At 40.8% G+C, this 17,042-nt stretch overlaps 1 protein-coding gene across 4 annotated transcripts in view; it reads left to right on the top strand.

Moving 5' to 3' along the window:
- Positions 1-628: 628 nt before the first annotated feature.
- LOC115157317 (putative leucine-rich repeat-containing protein DDB_G0290503) overlaps positions 629-17,042 on the top strand; it is a 35,071-nt gene continuing 18,657 nt past the window's right edge. For all 4 annotated transcript variants that reach the window (XM_029705474.1, XM_029705475.1, XM_029705473.1 and 1 more), the window contains exons 1-26: positions 629-786; positions 952-1,082; positions 1,454-1,483; positions 2,574-2,598; positions 3,053-3,121; positions 4,067-4,156; positions 4,288-4,356; positions 4,458-4,541; positions 4,829-4,915; positions 5,104-5,187; positions 5,350-5,424; positions 5,591-5,680; positions 5,794-5,880; positions 5,988-6,077; positions 6,192-6,281; positions 6,438-6,527; positions 6,709-6,771; positions 6,950-7,012; positions 7,195-7,263; positions 7,376-7,459; positions 7,578-7,664; positions 7,823-7,906; positions 8,040-8,108; positions 11,194-11,283; positions 11,391-11,456; positions 11,578-11,670. In XM_029705474.1, the coding sequence (XP_029561334.1) occupies positions 714-786; positions 952-1,082; positions 1,454-1,483; positions 2,574-2,598; positions 3,053-3,121; positions 4,067-4,156; positions 4,288-4,356; positions 4,458-4,541; positions 4,829-4,915; positions 5,104-5,187; positions 5,350-5,424; positions 5,591-5,680; positions 5,794-5,880; positions 5,988-6,077; positions 6,192-6,281; positions 6,438-6,527; positions 6,709-6,771; positions 6,950-7,012; positions 7,195-7,263; positions 7,376-7,459; positions 7,578-7,664; positions 7,823-7,906; positions 8,040-8,108; positions 11,194-11,283; positions 11,391-11,456; positions 11,578-11,670 (2,032 nt within the window). In that variant the 5' untranslated portion in view covers positions 629-713. The remainder of the gene's footprint in view (positions 787-951; positions 1,083-1,453; positions 1,484-2,573; positions 2,599-3,052; positions 3,122-4,066; positions 4,157-4,287; positions 4,357-4,457; positions 4,542-4,828; positions 4,916-5,103; positions 5,188-5,349; positions 5,425-5,590; positions 5,681-5,793; positions 5,881-5,987; positions 6,078-6,191; positions 6,282-6,437; positions 6,528-6,708; positions 6,772-6,949; positions 7,013-7,194; positions 7,264-7,375; positions 7,460-7,577; positions 7,665-7,822; positions 7,907-8,039; positions 8,109-11,193; positions 11,284-11,390; positions 11,457-11,577; positions 11,671-17,042) is intronic.

Here is a 17,042-nt window from a genome sequence, read left to right as displayed (position 1 = left end):
GTATGTGACAAAACTGCACATTTTAGAGTGAACTTTTATTGTTCCCGGCACAAGGTGCAACTGTGTAATGCCACACCTGTCAGGTGGATGGTTTATCTTGGTAATCGAGAAATTCTCAGTAACAGGGATGTAAACAAATTTGTGCACAAAATTGGAGAGAAATAAGCTTTTTGTGCATATGGAAAATTTCTGGGATCTTTTATTTCAGCTCATGAAACATGGGACCAACACTTTACATGTTGTGTTTATATTTCTGTGCAGTATGCAATGAATAAACTGTGATTGTTTGTCCCTAATCGTCCAGTGCCAGCAGCTCCCCTTAATTTACTGCACATCCATGGCCTTTGTCCAGATGAGTGTTTGGACGCAACCAGACCTCTACCCATTGGTTGGTTAATATAGCATAACAGTTAAATGAACTTTGGATTCCTGTTCCTGTTCCTGTTTCCCGTCAGCAAGACTATTTTCTGATAAGACTATTTGCTCTAAATATTGCTCTAATCTAGGCTGGTTGTCAAGTTCTCTGTTTTCCTGGAAATAGGTCGAAATTACACAATGTTTAAATTAGTTGGAGAGTATCTTGGATACTTCTTCCCCTCCCCCCTTGGATGAGGTCTTTAGAAGAGTATTGAGAAACTTTAACAAACGTTGGGAGCAGCCAGCTTTATAAAAGCTAGACGACTGTGGGACGAGCATAAGTCTGTCTGAGAATTATGGCAAGAATACAGATTACTTTAATTTGCCTCCTTCTCCCCTGTCTCTTTCAGGATTCTTTAAGTAAACATGGTAAGACACAACTGAGTTTGAAAATGTATTGCTTCAAGCTATTTTCACAGCATAGACAGATATTGTACTACTGGAAAATAGCAATAGAATACAATATATACATTTCTATGTGTCGCTTAAATGGTTAAGGACAGTCATTGAACACTAATGTGTTTTGTTTGTCAGTCCCTCATGAAGGTGGCCATGCTTTGCAACCTCGCATCCAGAGAGACATAAAGAATGTAGATCTCCCTGTGGTCTTACAGGGGCCAATAACTCATGTAACGGATGTAGACGCAATCCTCCGGAAGCACAATGTAAGTGTAATAGGTGTGAAATGGCTAGGTAGTTAACGGTGCATGCTAGTAGTATTTCAATCGGTGATATATATTTTTTGGTGGGAGCTATAGTTAACGATGCTACGTGGGAAGGCAGTTGTAAATATGTTCAAAGGGTCCCTGGTTCAAGCCCAGGTTGGGGCGAGGAGAGGGAAGAAAGCAACACTGTTACATAAGAGCCTTATTCATTCTGTCTCTTACTCCAAAATACACACATTTTTAAACCAAGCTTGGTTGTTTTGTCCATACAGGTTTGTCTGGTTTCCACTTGCCCGATAATAATGTTCAATGTGATTAGGTTAGAAATTGGGTGTTAGAATGATGTAATGTTCTGTTTTTCTTACCTTCAGATCACTCTACCAAATGGCTACCTTGGTCAGGTAAGAACTTGTATGAACTTTGCCTTTGTAACACAAATAACTAAGTTGATTACATAACAAGTTTTTACTTAATATACTGTGTTGGCTTAAAATACAAGTCTTCTTATTAATACATGTTTTCTAATCTGCCTTTCGGGAAGTTGTATTTTACTTTATTTTTTTAAATTTACTTGTCAGGGACCAGTTTATAATCGGATGTATTAGAACAGATATAGCAAAAAAGCAAGTGGATTTGTTTTTCCCATTGGGGAGATTGTTGTACCTGTTTATATGGTCTATATTTAAAACAACTAGAAAGGAATCAAAGGTGACTAAGGACAACATTAATATACTCAAACAAAATAACAACTTTACAACATTCATGTGTCAATATACAAATAATTTCAATAGTTGAGCAAAAGTCGATATTATAGTTCATCCAACTTAAAATGTATTGTTCAGCTGATGATATATTTTCATATTGAAGTTAAACAACACAAACAACACATTGTGCTAACTCAGGAATGTACCGGTAACCATAGCCGCGGGAAGTAGGGGTGCTGAGGGTGCTGCAGCATCCCCTGAAAAATCATAATAAAACAAAAATATGTATTTTTGAAACAATCATTTTTTTTACAAAATTAGTGCACCAGGCCTTTACTAGTCCTGTATTAGCAGACCAGTATAGTCTTCTGTGGCACAATGAAAAATTCAGCCCTCCCCTGCAGGGCAGGTCATTATTTTGGCTACCATGGTTATGCCCCCATAGGATGACAATGCCCCCATCCACAGAGCATGACATGAGTGGTCACTGAATGGTTTGATGAACATGATAACAATGTAAACCATATGCCATGGCCATCTGTCACCAGATCTCAACCCAATTAAACTCTTATGGGAGATTCTGGAGCGGCTCCTGAAACAGCTTTTTTCACCACCAACAAAAGTTTGCCCTATTAAGGCACTTTATGTTGGTGTTTCCTTTATTTTGGCAGTTACCTGTATGTTAGCAAAACTTTCCTGCCTCAAAGTTGAGCAAACTAGAAATGGTGTGGCAGCTGGTTGCCTTAATTTAAAAAAATGTTCGATCAACTTACATTTTACTTTACAGTGCACTGTTGTGAACAGCTGTGAGGGTGAGTACCTTGCTTTTGCAAACTTCTTCATGTCAAATCTATTATTATACTGGTATCATAAGATGCTGCATATTGTTCACCAATTTTACAGCAATTCAGCGAGGGGTGGGGGGGGATTGAAATACATAATGTGGTAATAATATATTATATTGTTGCATATGCCTACCTAAAATGAGTGTTATCATATAATCTGAATAGATGAGACCTGTATGTGATGTGACAAATTATTCTATTGAACCTATGTTATTTTAACACAACTGTGTTTGATTTGATTTGATTTTGATTTTATTTGGATCTCTTTTAGTCCCCATTTGGACTAATCTTCCAAGAGTCCTTAAATATTAAAATACAATTTATATACGAACACATTTTCACATATAACACACTATTACAAACATACTAACGTAATAAACCAATAAATAATCAATCTAAAAAATATGACCTGTGTTCACAGGTCTGAAAGAGCAACTGGAGGACACAAACAGACAATTGCAGGAGAAAACCAGCCACACCATTCAACTGGGTGAGCTGTTGTATCGCTGCTGGTCCTACCTGTCACCTACAGCGCAATCACCCTTTTTCTAGCTCCTAGCCAACTTTGCAGTATTTTTTTTTTTTTTGTGTTATTACTTACATTATTTGCTCAGAATGTTTCTAATATTATTATTTCGGACTCTGACATTGCTCGTTCTGATGTGTCTTAATTGTATGTTGTTATTGTATTGCTTGATATTGCTGCGTTGTTGGGGCTAGAAACTTAAGCATTTCGCTCAGGGCCGGCTCCAGGCATAACCTACTTAAGCAACCCCCAAAAAATGATTTTGAATACTTTCAGCAACTCAGTCGAGGTCTCAACTTACTTGTTATGTCAATCACTGACAGCCAATCAATTACCCATGTCAGCTAACCATTTTTAGATTGATAAGTTAGTCTAGCCAGCTCTCTAAACTTGTAGTGATCAATGCCAAATACCGACCCTGACCTCCAGGGTTCCCCCATTTATTTTGTTAGTCACTTTCACTCAGATATCATTAACATCGGATAAAGATGTCATAGCAAAATGTGTAGAATTGCAGGAAATTAGCTGCAAAACTGAAAAATGTTTCTCTCCGTCCCATGGCAAAATGTGTAGAACTGCAGAAAACTTGCTTTAAAACTGCAACATTTTCTCTTCACCTCATGGCAAAATGTGTAGAATTGCAGGAAATTAACTTTAAAATGTAAATATTTTTTATCTCTGCCGTCAAGGGCGGTCCACTAAAATGTTTTGTCCGCGCGGTGGGGGGCCTCGTAGGGCCCCCAAAAGGCTAGAGCCAGCCATGATTTCACTGCATCTGCGATAACATCTGCAAAATTTTGTATGCGACCAATAAGCTTTAATTTAATTTTGGGCATCTAAGACCAAATATTCGATGTCCAGTGTAGGGACCAATTATATGGCTCTAAAACGCTTTATTATTCATTTTAGAACAAGAAGTGTTTAGACTGAAGATCACAGTGAGACAGTTGAGAGTGAAGTCTGCAACCTGCGGTCTGGAAACATCAGATCACATTGTCAGTAAGTGTTACCTCACCACTGCAAGTCTTATCTTTTAGTCATAAGGGGGATATGTCAAACAACTTCTTATAGAACAACTCTACTATGGTAAAATACTGTTAATGCTTGAAACAATATAATATATCTAACAGAACTGCAAGCTCAGTTGGAGGATAAGATGAGTCAACTGGAACAGATGTCGCATGACAATGGAAACCTGGGTGAGTGGAGCTGACTTGATTGGTATTTCCATAGATGCTAGATTACTGGTAGAAACCCTATCACTCATATTTATTTAATTTTCCTATTTTTCTCATTACAGTTCTGAGGATCACAGCTCTTACCTATGAAGTGAATGAACTACAGAAGAAGAACACATCCACATCAACTTCCACCAAGATCACTGGTAAGAATGTTGTTTATTATGTCTTCTCTCCATGACCATTACCATGTTCCCAAAAATGACATAGACACCCTCCAACTCCACTCTGTTCAACATTTGTTACAATGTATAATTTGCTGCAGTAAGTTATCTCCACATAGTCACTATGAAACCTAGTGAAAAAATGTATTTTCAAATGTGGTCTATCAAATCAAGGTAATGATTTTTGTACCGTTCTGAACTGTGTTAAAATGAAAATGTTAACAACTACCTTACTGGTTCTTTATGAAGGATGTATATTTGTCTTTTAGACCTACTGAGCCAGCTGGAGGAAAAGAACAAACAATTGCAGTTTAAAACAGAACAACTGGAAAGGAACAGTCGCAGCGCTCAACGTAGTAAGAGAAGAAACCTGTTATTTCAGCATTCATGTTACTGTTCAGTAGTGGTGAATGGTGTAAAATTGGTTCAGAATCAGGGAATCATTTTCAGTCCAGTTTCTCAGAAAGAATGCAGGATAGCAGTTTTGTACATTTTAAACATGCATGTGTAATTTCACTTGACTATGACATTTGTTATTTTTTAGTTCTTGAGATTATTGACCTGCAGACCCAGATCTGGGAGTTAGAGAAAACAAATCACAGTCAGGAGACTTTAACCCAAATCACTGGTACAGTATAATCTAAACTACTCAAGATTTAGAAATGTTCAGACAGCTTTGTATTTTTACTTTAACTGAATCCCTTGCGTTTCTTTTTACCATAGAATACTTTCCTTCTTCCTTTCCCAAAAGCCTGGCACCCGGAAATAATTTAACTATTGTTGTGTCTAGTTCTACAGAGACAACTGGAGGCCAAGATCAATGAACTGGAGGGCAACTCCGAAGGGAGTGATGACTCCAAAATAGGTCAGTTTGTTTGGGTTGGATTACTGAAACTGATTCACCTGTAAAAAAACCTTTGTTGGGCAAACAGACGCCCACTCACACAAGATAGCTCACAAAGCATACTGACAATATCAGAGGAGAATGTCTTCCAAAATTCATTGCTAAGTTATCTCTCTTGGCTTTTCAGTGGTGATGATGATCACATTGGAGAATGAGGTTACAGAGCTACAGAAAAGGATCTCGGAGCTCACTGAGGAATCCAAAACTAAAATGACTGGTGACTAAATAGTTATTATTTTATAGACAGAATTACCCCCCCCCCCCCCCCCCCCGAGTTGGACATTGAGTTGAACTGATCTCTGATAAAGCTAAACTGCTTTTTTTAAATAGATCTACAGAGGCAACTGAAGGAGATGAACCAGCAACTAATTGACAAGATATTACAACTGCCTGACAACAACACTAACACTGAACTAAGTAAGTGGACAAGTCTCTCTCCATAATGATCCTAGACTGAGATATGCTGCAATAGGATCGAGTGTCTCTGCATGTCCTACTAACTGCTCTGTTCTTGATTATTTCAGCTGAGGAGATTTTAGCGTTGCAGAATGCAATAAATAACCTATACATACAAATATCAAACCTACAAAAGAAGACCAATGCCCAACATGCAGGTACATGCCAACCCTACTTGTAATTGTTCTTGTTTGCACCACTGACTGTGAACCCTTTTGCACTAAATGTTGCATGATTGGAAGAATGTCAAAAGCATTGTGTGTTTTTATTAGAGCTTCAGAAGAATTTGAACAACAAGGAAAAACAACAAGAAGCTTGGAAGAAACAACTGAAGGGGGAAGACGAGACGAGTGTACAGCTGAGTGAGTGAAGCAGCAAATTTGATATTTTTGATCATATCTAACTGTCCAGAAAATAGAAAAGCTATTTTCAACAATTTATGAAATATGATTTGAAGAAGGGATACAGACTAAAATAATCCCACCCTGTTACTTTGCTCATTTTCTTTCTCTGTCCAGTTATGAAGATAATTTCTATAATGAGGGAACAGAGGGATTTACAGATACAAACAACACAGCAGATGCAGACAACAGCAGCCCAGATCACTGGTGAGATCTTTATTGTCATTATCTCCAATGTTCCTGTGAATGCACCCTCCTGTGAATGCACCCTCCTGTGAATGCACCCTCCTGTGAATGCACCCTCCTGTGAATACACCCTCATTGGGTTGTGTGAAGTATGATGCTCTAATTTTCTAATGTGTATCAAAATCAACTGTTTGAACTCCAGCACTTCTGCAACAAGTTCAGGACAAAGAGGACGAGATTGACAGAGTTCAGGCTGAAAACAAAGGTAAAGACCACTTCCTCTGTTCCTGTCTTGTTTATCACTACAGGCCTACAGCGCTAGTCTGTTCTAATCATTACTTTAGGTGTAAAACCCACAGTGTTCTACATTTCATTTTTGATTTGATTGTTGTGTTACTTTGATAAGAATGTCTGATAGATTATGCTCCTTCCTTTTAAAACAGACCTGCAGAAACAGCTGAAGGAGAATAATGCAACGTGTTTTAGTCTTGAGAACAAATATGACCGTGAGACTCTTTCTTCTTCCTATCACTAAAGCCAGAACATTCTACCTGGAAATATGTTTCATTCACCATGTCCTCAACATTTAACATTTTGACTAAACTAGTTCTCACACATCATCATGATATTCTGAGATGTTGAAACTCCCTTTATGATCCTAAGCCTGTTTTGTGCATGCCTCTCACAGGGGTGAGGGGGGAATTAGAGGACAAGATCAACTTACTTAACAGTCAAAATTCAGACATCTCCAAACTAGGTGAGTGAGGCCAGTTGGACAGTTTCTGCGAATTTGTAATAGGTACATTGTGTTTTCTACAGTTGACAGCAGCTTACTGTATAGTAATAGTAGATCATTTTGGTTCTAACAGTTCTAAGTATCGTGGCTCTGAATGATGAAGTGAAGTGGCTGAGGACTCAAATCATTTCTCCAGAAGCCGCAGACAAGATCGATGGTGAGTGTCACTGCCAGTGCTTTCCCCATCATTACTCCATGCACTACAGAAGGGTTGTTCTGTTAAGAAAAACTGTCATGGTTTAATTTGTTATATCTTAACTGTATCTGTCTCTCAGAGCTGCAGAAGCAACTGGAGCAGAAGAACCGAGAATTAAAAACGAAGAGCAACGAACTGCAGGAAAAAAGTTCAAACGGACAAAGGAGTAAGTTTTCCACTGATTTAACCCATCCTGAGAGAGCACGTGTAATGCTGTGCAATTATAATAAATAAAACACTGACGAATTACAAATGAGACAAATTCTACATTTTAGGTTAATTCAATCGAGTCAGGTTGTTTCAAATTTGGTTGTCCTTTTTCAGTTCTGAGAATAATTGAGGTGCAGAATCTGATATGGGAGTTCCAGAAAGGAGTGGCTACTCAGAGCAACATTTACCAGATTGCAGGTGAGTGAAAAAAGCATTTCATTAATTACAATGTCTTTCCAGAGAAATACTTTGATTATTTTAGTGTAAAACCACTCATGAGACATACATTATTCAACCACATCTGTAACTCGATTGTACATCTTTTGCACAGCGCTACAGAAAGAGCTGAATGACCTGACTGCTGAAATGGAGGACAAGGCCGATGACGACTCAAAACTGGGTGAATTTTGATAATAGGATGGACAGGAAAGCTGAACATCCCACTGGGCACAAACTGGTTAATTCAAAGTTGTTTCAATGTCATTTGTGAAGTTATTGTGACGTGGAATCATAGCCGCGGGAGGTAGGGGTGCTGAGGGTGCTGCAGCACCCCCTGAAAATTCATAATAATAAAAAAAATATATATATATACAGTACAAGACAAAGGTTTGGACACACCTACTCATTCCAAGGTTTTTCTTTATTTTTAATATTTTATACATTGTAGATCAATAGTGAAGACATCAAAACTATGAAATAACAAATATGGAATCATGTAGTAACCAAAAAAGTGTAAAACAAATCAAATTATATTTTATCTTTGAGATTCTTCAAAGTAGCCACCCTTTGCCTTGATGACAGCTTTGCACACTCTTGGCATTCTCTCAACCAGCTTCACCTGGAATGCTTTTCCAACAGTCTTGAAAGAGTTCCCACATATGCTGAGCACTTGTTGGCTGCTTTTCCTTCACTCTGTGGTCCAACTCATCCCAAACCATCTCAATTGGGTTGAGGTCGGGTGATTGTGGAGGCCAGGTCATCTGATGCAGCACCCCATCACTCTTCTTCTTGGTCTAATAGCCCTTACACAGCCTGGAGGTGTTGTGTCATTTTCCTGTTGAAAAAGAAATGATAGTCCTATTAAGCGCAAACCAGATGGGATGGCGTATCGCTGCAGAATGCTGTGGTAGCCATGCTGGTTAAGTGCGCCTTGAATTCTATATAAATCACAGACAGTGTCACCAGTAAAGCACCCTCACACCTCCTCCATGCTTCACGGTGGGAACCACACATGCAGAGATCATCCGTTCACCTACACAGACACTGCGGTTGGAACCAAAAATCGCAAATTTGGACTCATCAGACCAAAGGACAGATTTCCACCGGTCTAATGTCCATTGCTTGTGTTTCTTGGCTCAAGCAAGTCTCTTCTTCAGATTGGTGTCCTTTAGTAGTGGTTACTTTGCAGCAATTCGACAATGAAGGCCTGATTCACACAGTCTCCTCAGAACAGTTGATGTTGAGATGCGTCTATTACTTGAACTCTGTGATGCATTTATTTGGGCTTCTGCAGCAGAGGTAACTCTGGGTCTTCCTAAATGTACATTACTGTTTTGTACTTTCCATCACCATGAAGAAAAACAATGCACAATACAGTAATTGACTACATTGAGGAATCAAGTGGTTTGTGATGATGTGATATGATGATGTAGCTCAGATGGTAGAGTATGGCGCTTGCAATGTTAGGGTTGTGGGTTCGATTCCCCCAGAGCAACTACTGTAAGTTACTCTGGGGGTCTCTAGAGTGGTGCAGCGGTCTCAGCCTGCGATGCAGTTCCTGTCTTTCGCAGCCAGCCATGATCGGGAGACCCATGTCACCCATGGACAGTTGGTCCAGGTTAGGGGACGGTTTGGCCGACCAGGATGTCCTTGTCCCATTGCGCTCTAGTGCTCCTTGTGGCGGGCCGGGTGCATGCACGCTGACTTTGGTCGCAAGCTGCACGGTGTTTCCTCCGACACATTGGTGCAGCTGGCTTCCGGGTTAAGTGAACAGTCTGTCAAGAAGCTGTGCGGCTTGGCGGGGTCGTGTTTCAGAAGACGCATGGCTCTCAACCTTCGCCTCTACTGAGTCCGTATGGGAGTTGCAGCGATGGGACAAGACTGTAACTACCAATTGGATATCACTAAAAAGTAAAAAATATATAATAAATAAAAAAGTTTCTCTGGATAAGCGTGCCTACTAAAATGGAAAAGGACTGAATAACTAGGGCCTGTAGGACATGTAGGACCTGCCTTGTTGATAGTGTTGTCAAGGCAGAGCTGCGCTTTATTATGGACAGACTTCTCCCCATCTTAGCTACTGTTGTATCAATATGTTTTGACCATGACAGTTTACAATCCAGGGTTACTCCAATCAGTTTAGTCACCTCAATTTACTCAATTTCCACATTAGCAGACCATGATCGATAATGTAAAAAGCTGCACTGAAGTCTAACAAGACAGCCCCCACAATCATTTTATCATAAATTTCTCTCAACCAATCATCAGTCATTTGTGTAAGTGTCCATTTTATTTTTACTGTGAAATAGCATTGTATCTGGTCAAACACCATTTTTTCCAGAAGTTTACTAAGGGTTGGTAACAGGCTGATTGGTTGGCTATTTGAGCCAGTAAAGGGGGCTTTACTATTCTTGGGTATGTTGGATTCACATCTCCATCTCAACCAAAAATAAAAGTATAAAAAATAAAATAATAGGATTCAGACAGGGGCTCAGATCTAACTATCCAAGCAGTAGATACATCTCTTTTAAATGTTGATATTTGGTTGTGTTGTCAACCAAACACAATTCAATACTACTTTTGTAAGACAATAAATGCCCTAAAATTGATGTACTGTATGTATTTATTCAACCTTAAAATGAGTAAGACATCCATGGCCACATTTTGAGGTTACTATAACAATAAATGACTTCTTATGTAATCATAAAAAGCGTGCATGTTTAGGGTCACAGGTCTGTGGAAATCTTCACAATTGCTATAATAATCTGTACAGAATCTGAAACGGCATTGATCATTTGCACTGTGTACATTAATGTAATATTAACTACAAAACAGGTTATTGGTTTGTGCTGCTAGATTAACCACAGTGATAACACAGTAAGTTGTTATAAACAAAATATCTGACATTGTATTCCCATTTGAACTTTGTTGTGCTTTTAAATGGTTGAAAGCGCAGTATTAACACATTCAGGTGACATCTACACTAAAAATCTGACATCAATTTTCTTTTGGAATTTGGTTGTGCTTTAAGATAGTTGAAAGCATAGTGATAACACATTGGTAATTCAACACACTTTTGGCAGTCTTTTTGAATGGGTGAAATAGGTTGGAATCTCATTGATCAATGTATCTACCAAATATTACCCAATTCTCCATGTTGAAATGACATGGTGTGCCCAGTGGGTGTGATGGCAAGATTAAATTACGGGAGCTCAACAACTTTATTGACTGTCTGTCTTTCATCTTCTACTCCCTCTACTTTTTAGTTCTGACGATAACCACATTACAGAGTGAGGTGGTCAACCTACAGAGAATGCTGTCAGCTCTCAGTCTGTCAACCGCAGCCCAGATAGTTCGTAAGTGTCGTCTCTATTCACTATTTTAATGTGATTCAACTTACTTCTCTTTTACGTAAAAGTCTTCGTTTTTCAGGTGGTCCTTTTCTTTTTCATATCTCTGGTAGGGCTGGAGAAGCAATTGGAGGATAAGAAGAAGCAGTTGGCCAAGCTGGTTGAGCAGAGTGGAATGGGTGATGAACAGACTAAGTGGATCCATTCCACTGACACAGTTTCCTTCAGGAGACAAACATTTTTTATTTGTAATGTCTGACAGTTACACAGAGTTAAATGATATCTCATTTTTCATTTCAGGTCCAAAAATGTCAAACCTTGAGAATCAAATAAGTGAAATAGAAAAGAGAATAGCAGAGTTAAAAGAAGAAAATCCTGAAGCCAAGATCATTGGTAATATCAATAAAACTGTGTCATATACAGTACCAGTCTAAAGTTTGGACACACCTACTCATTCCAGGGTTTTTCTTTATTTTTACTATTTTCTACATTGTAGAATAAAAGTGAATAATCAAAACTATGAAATAGCAAATATGGAATCATGTAGTAATCAAAAAAGTATTAAACAAATCAAAATATATTTTATATTTGAGATTCTTCAAGATAGCCACCCTTTGCCTTGATGACAGCTTTGCCCACAATGGACATTTTCTCACCCAGCTTCACCTGGAATGCTTTTCCAACAGTCTTGAAGGAGTTCCCACATATGCTGAGCATTTGTTGGCTGCTTTTCCTTCACTCTGCGATGCAACTCATCCCATACCATCTCAATTGAGTTGAGGTTGGGTGATTGTGGGAGCCAGTGCATCTGATGCAGCAGTCATCACTCTCCTTCTTGGTCTAATAGCCCTTATACAGCCTGGAGGTGTGTTGGGTCATTGTCCTGTTGGAAAACAAATTATAGTCCCACTAAGAGCAAACCAGATAGGATGGCGTATCGCTGCAGAATGCTGTGGTAGCCATGCTGGTTAAGTACCCCCACACCATCAGACCTCCTCCTCCATGCTTCTCGGTGGGAACCACACATGCAGAGATCATCAGTTCACTTACTCTGCGTTTCACAAAGACACAGCGGTTGGAACCAAAAATCGCAAATTTGGACTCGTCAGACCAAAGGACAGATTTCCACTGCTCGTGTTTCTTGGCCCAAGCAAGTCTCTTCTTCTGATTGGTGTCCTTTCGTAGTGGTTTCTTTGCAGAAAATCGACCATGAAGGCCTGATTCACTCCTCAGAACAGTTGATGTTGAGATGTGTCTGTTACTTGAACTCTGTGAAGCATTTATTTGGGCTTCAATTTCTGAGACTGGTAACTCTAATGAACTTAACTCTGGGTCTTCCTTCTCTGTGGCGGTCCTCATGAGAGCGAGTTTCATCATAGCCCTTGATGGTTTTTGCGACTGCACTTGAAGGAACTTTCAAAGTTCTTGACATTTTCTGGATCGACTGACCTTCATGTCTTAAAGTAATAATGGGCTGTCCTTTCTCTTTGCTTATTTGAGCGGTTCTTGCCATAATATGGACTTGGTCTTTTACCAAATAGGGCTATCTTCTGTATACCACCTCTACCTTGTCACTGTAATATTTGTGTTGTGGAGAAATGACCAGGCAGGAGACGGGAGTACAGTTTGTTTTGTTTAGTCAAATCCTCTCGTGCTCTACAGCCCCGGTCCAATAGTGCACATGTGCATTTCCTATTAGGTGTAGTAATATAACACTGCCGTAATACATTACTGCTTAGTAACAGCATAGTAACTAATACAAACAGATATAGATCACAGATACTACACTCCTCCCCCATAGTGATTAACTCCCAGAGAACAAGGTAAATACGTTAGGGAACTACTAATGCAAAATCTGAACAATGCATTCTTAAACATTTTTCAACTACTGGGTTGAAGCAGTCTTTCAGAGCCCAGGACAAATCCAGGGGATTATTCTGCCCTGAAGATTAAGTTTGTGTCCTAATAACTAACCCAGGTAATGTCCTTTTTCTTTCCTTTTATCTAGGACATATTAAAGTGTTTCTTTGTTTTACTGTCTGTTACCTCCTGAAACAGCTCAACTCACAGGTCAAGCTTTTGAGGTGCCCTTTGCTGTCGAATAGGATATCTCCGCTCCTCCTGGGCTTCCGATGGTGGGCCAGGTTCTGGTGGAAGGTCAGGCTCTGTCTCTTCTGTACGTCCACTATTCAGGAGAATAGTCCTTGTTCTTGTTCTTGTCCTTGTTCTTGTTCTTGTTTTCTTGGCATGTCTCTGCTGGGGTGTTGGACCACAGCAGATGATCCACATGAACGTTGACATGGCGATGACCAACTTGGTAAGTCAAAGGTCCTCTGCGTTGCAAGATCACACCTGAGTTCCACAGGTGCTTGGGGCGTCTGAAATCATGTACCATCACTCTCTCTCCCTCTGAATTCTCTGACAGTCTTTGAGTGTCTGTTATGAGCTTTCTTCTGCTGTAGCTGGTGCTTTGCCACAGTGCTTGACAAGTCTGGTTTCATCAATGTCAGATGGGTACGTGTTTGGCATTTCAGAAACAGGTCAGCTGGTGTATGTTCCGTTACTGTGTGTGGTGTGTTACGGTAAGTAAACAGGAAACGGGGAAGCCTTTGCTGGGTGGGCACAGACTGAACCTTGAGTCTAGTCCAGGCCTTCTTAAAGGCTTGCACGGCTCTCTCCGCTGCTCCATTTGATGCCAGATGGTAAGGTGGTGACAGGATGTGCCTTACTCCGTTGTTCTTGAGAAACATTTCAAAATCGTTTGACGTGAAAGGATGGCCATTGTCCGATACGAGCTCCTTGACTAGTCCAAAGGATGCGAACAGGTGTCTGAGAAGATTGATACTCTTCTCAGCTGTGGTCAATTGAGTAGGGAACACTTCCATCCACTTGGAATGGACATCGACCACAGCAAGGAAATGTTGTTTGTCAACATTGGCGTAATCCACATGGATGCATTCCCATGGTGTAGCAGCCCAGGACCATGGATGAAGAGGTGCAGCAGCAGGCTTGTTTCAAACAGCTTCACAAGGTGAGCAGTGGCCTACATGCTGCTGAATGTCCTGATCCAGTCCAGGCCACCACAGATAACTGCAGGCGAGTGCTTTCATTCGAGTGATCCCTGGAAGTCCCTCATGCAGGTCAGATAGCAGTCTCCTCTGGAATTTGTGAGTTACCACCACCCTTGATCCCCACAGAACACATCCTTGATCAGTAGACAACTGGTCTTTCTTGTCGATGAATGGACGAAGGTTATCGTCATTTACGAAGGTTGGCCAACTGCCTAATGTTAAGTCCAAGACTTTGGAAAGCACTGGGTCTTTCCTCATTTCCTCTGCTATGTCTAAAGCAGATATGGGCAGTTCGTCGATAAGAGAGATCTGGAAGACTGCTCTATCATCTTCACTGTCGGAGTCACTATTGCATGGTAGTCTTGATAGTGCATCTGCATTTGCGTGATCACTGGATCATCTGTACTCGATCTCATAGTCGTAGGCTAGCAATATTATACCTTTATTTCAACAAGGAACACAGACTGAGACCAAGGTATATTTTACAGCTGGGCCCTGCGTATACATGTTTACACATACAGTTTAGGTACAATGATTAAGAAACTACACAAGACAAACAGAGCCCAATGTTGCATTCGAAGTGCAGCAAGGGTTGGTATGGCTGATTTTGGTCCAAGGAGGCTTGTGATCTTGTAAGGCGTGGGTGTTTGCTGACGAGGAATCAAGTGCAGGAAAACAGCGATTCAGGGTATTGGCTTTAATAGGCACAATGACTAAACTACAAGCCAACCCAAACAGCGCACAGAGCGCACTACAAAACAAAGTGCCCCAAACAAAAGGGAAAAAAACACAGCTTGCGCAAAACACACGCACCACTGAAAATGTACAACAAACAGCGTGTCACCACGCACCGCATACAATGAAATAATCCCGCACAAAGAGCAGGCTGGCCTACTGGCTAATAAAGCCCGCTAATCAGCCCAACTCAGAACAGGTGCACCTAATAACGAAAAGGGGGAAAACAAAAAGGGAATCAGTGGCAGCTAGTAGGCCGGTGATGACGACCGCCGAGCGCCACCCGAGCAGGAGGGGGAGCCACCTTCGGTAGGAGTCGTGACAGATCTGTAGGTAGTTGGAACTTTCTTCCGTAGAGGTATTTGTGAAACATCTTCACTCCGAATATTATGCTCAGGGCTTCCTTCTCAATTTGAGCATACATTTTCTCACTTGGTGATGCAAATGCAATAGGGTGTTCTTCACCTGACGGTAGAACATGTGAGATGATGGCTCCTACTCCGTATGGAGATGCATCAGACGCAAGTCTCAGCTTCATCTCTGTGTCGTATTGGGCAAGCGACTTGCTCTTTAGCAGACGCTGTTTGCAAGTCTTGAATGCTTCTTCGCATTGTGGGGACCAAGATCTGATCTATTGTGTGTTGGAATATTGCTAGAGCTGTTGAGATTCCATAGGCCAAGTGACTGAATCTGAATAGCCCCTTGTGTGTATTGATGGTCAGATACTGTTCTATCTCCGGGTCCAGCTTCAGTTGCTGATAATCGAATGACAGGTCCAGCTTACTGAAAACCTTCCCACGAGCTAGAGTTGCAAACAGATCTACAGTGTTTGGTAGTGGATATTCCTCTGGTAGTATGCAGCGATTTACTGTGACCTTGTAGTCTCCGCACATTCTGACGGTCTTGTCTTTCTTTGGGACTACAACGATCGGAGCGGCCCAGTCGCTCCTCTACTTTCGTGATGATGTTATTCTTCTGTACGTGGTCCAGTTCCATCTCTACTTCTTCCTTCAGAGCATAGGGAATTGGACGTGGTTTGTGAAAGATAGGCTTGGTTCCTTCTTGCACTCTGACTTTTGCTGTGAAGTCTTGTATTTCGCCTTAGCCATCTTTGAAAAGTTATTTGTGCTTCTCCAGCATGTTAGTGAGTGTAGCCTGACTCGCTGGTTTGTCATTTGTCAGACTGAAGATTTCTCCCCAGTTCAACTTGATCTTTTGGAGCCAGTTTCTGCCTGGCAAGGCTGATTTTTCTCCTTTAACAATGACAAGCGGTAGCGTCCACTCCTTTCTCTCATACCGGACTGGTACTTGGATCTGCCCTAACACAGGAATAGTGTCGCCAGTGTATGAAGAAAGGCAGATGGACGCTGGCTGAAGAGGGCACTCTTTCAGTTTTTCTTTGTAGAGTCTCTCTGGAACAAGAGATACAGACGCTCCAGTGTCCAGCTGCATTTTTGCTGGTTTTCCCGCTAACTCCATGCTGAGATAGATTACATCTTTTTGTTGTTGAGCTGGGTACACTGTGAACAGTTCCAATACTGTTTCAGTTTTACCTTTCTCTTCTTGTGCTGCATCTGACACCTTGTGCGCTCTTGCTGTGCGTTTTGGAGCTTTACACACACTCTGTAAATGTCCAACCTTTCCACAATTGTGGCACTTTTCATTTTGGAATCGACAACCACTGTGCTGATGATTATCTCCCCCACTTCTGTAGCAACTTGGCTTAAACCTTTGTGATGTGGGCTGCTTTGTTCTTGTGGAACCTTGAGGACGGGACTGAGAACACTGTGACTTTTGTGAGCCTTTTCCACCACGTGCGTCACTGACCTTGTGAACACCTTTCTGACATTCTGCATGTCCCGATAGCTCAATAGTATCCCTTTGGGCAAGCTCGAGTCCAAGTGCGATATCACAGGCTTTCTTAAAGGTCAGGTCCTTCTCTGACAAAAGCCTTCTGTG

Source organism: Salmo trutta, chromosome 21 (assembly GCF_901001165.1).
Source record: "Salmo trutta chromosome 21, fSalTru1.1, whole genome shotgun sequence".
Lineage (NCBI taxonomy): Eukaryota > Metazoa > Chordata > Actinopteri > Salmoniformes > Salmonidae > Salmo > Salmo trutta.
This window is presented reverse-complemented; position numbering and strand designations above follow the sequence as displayed.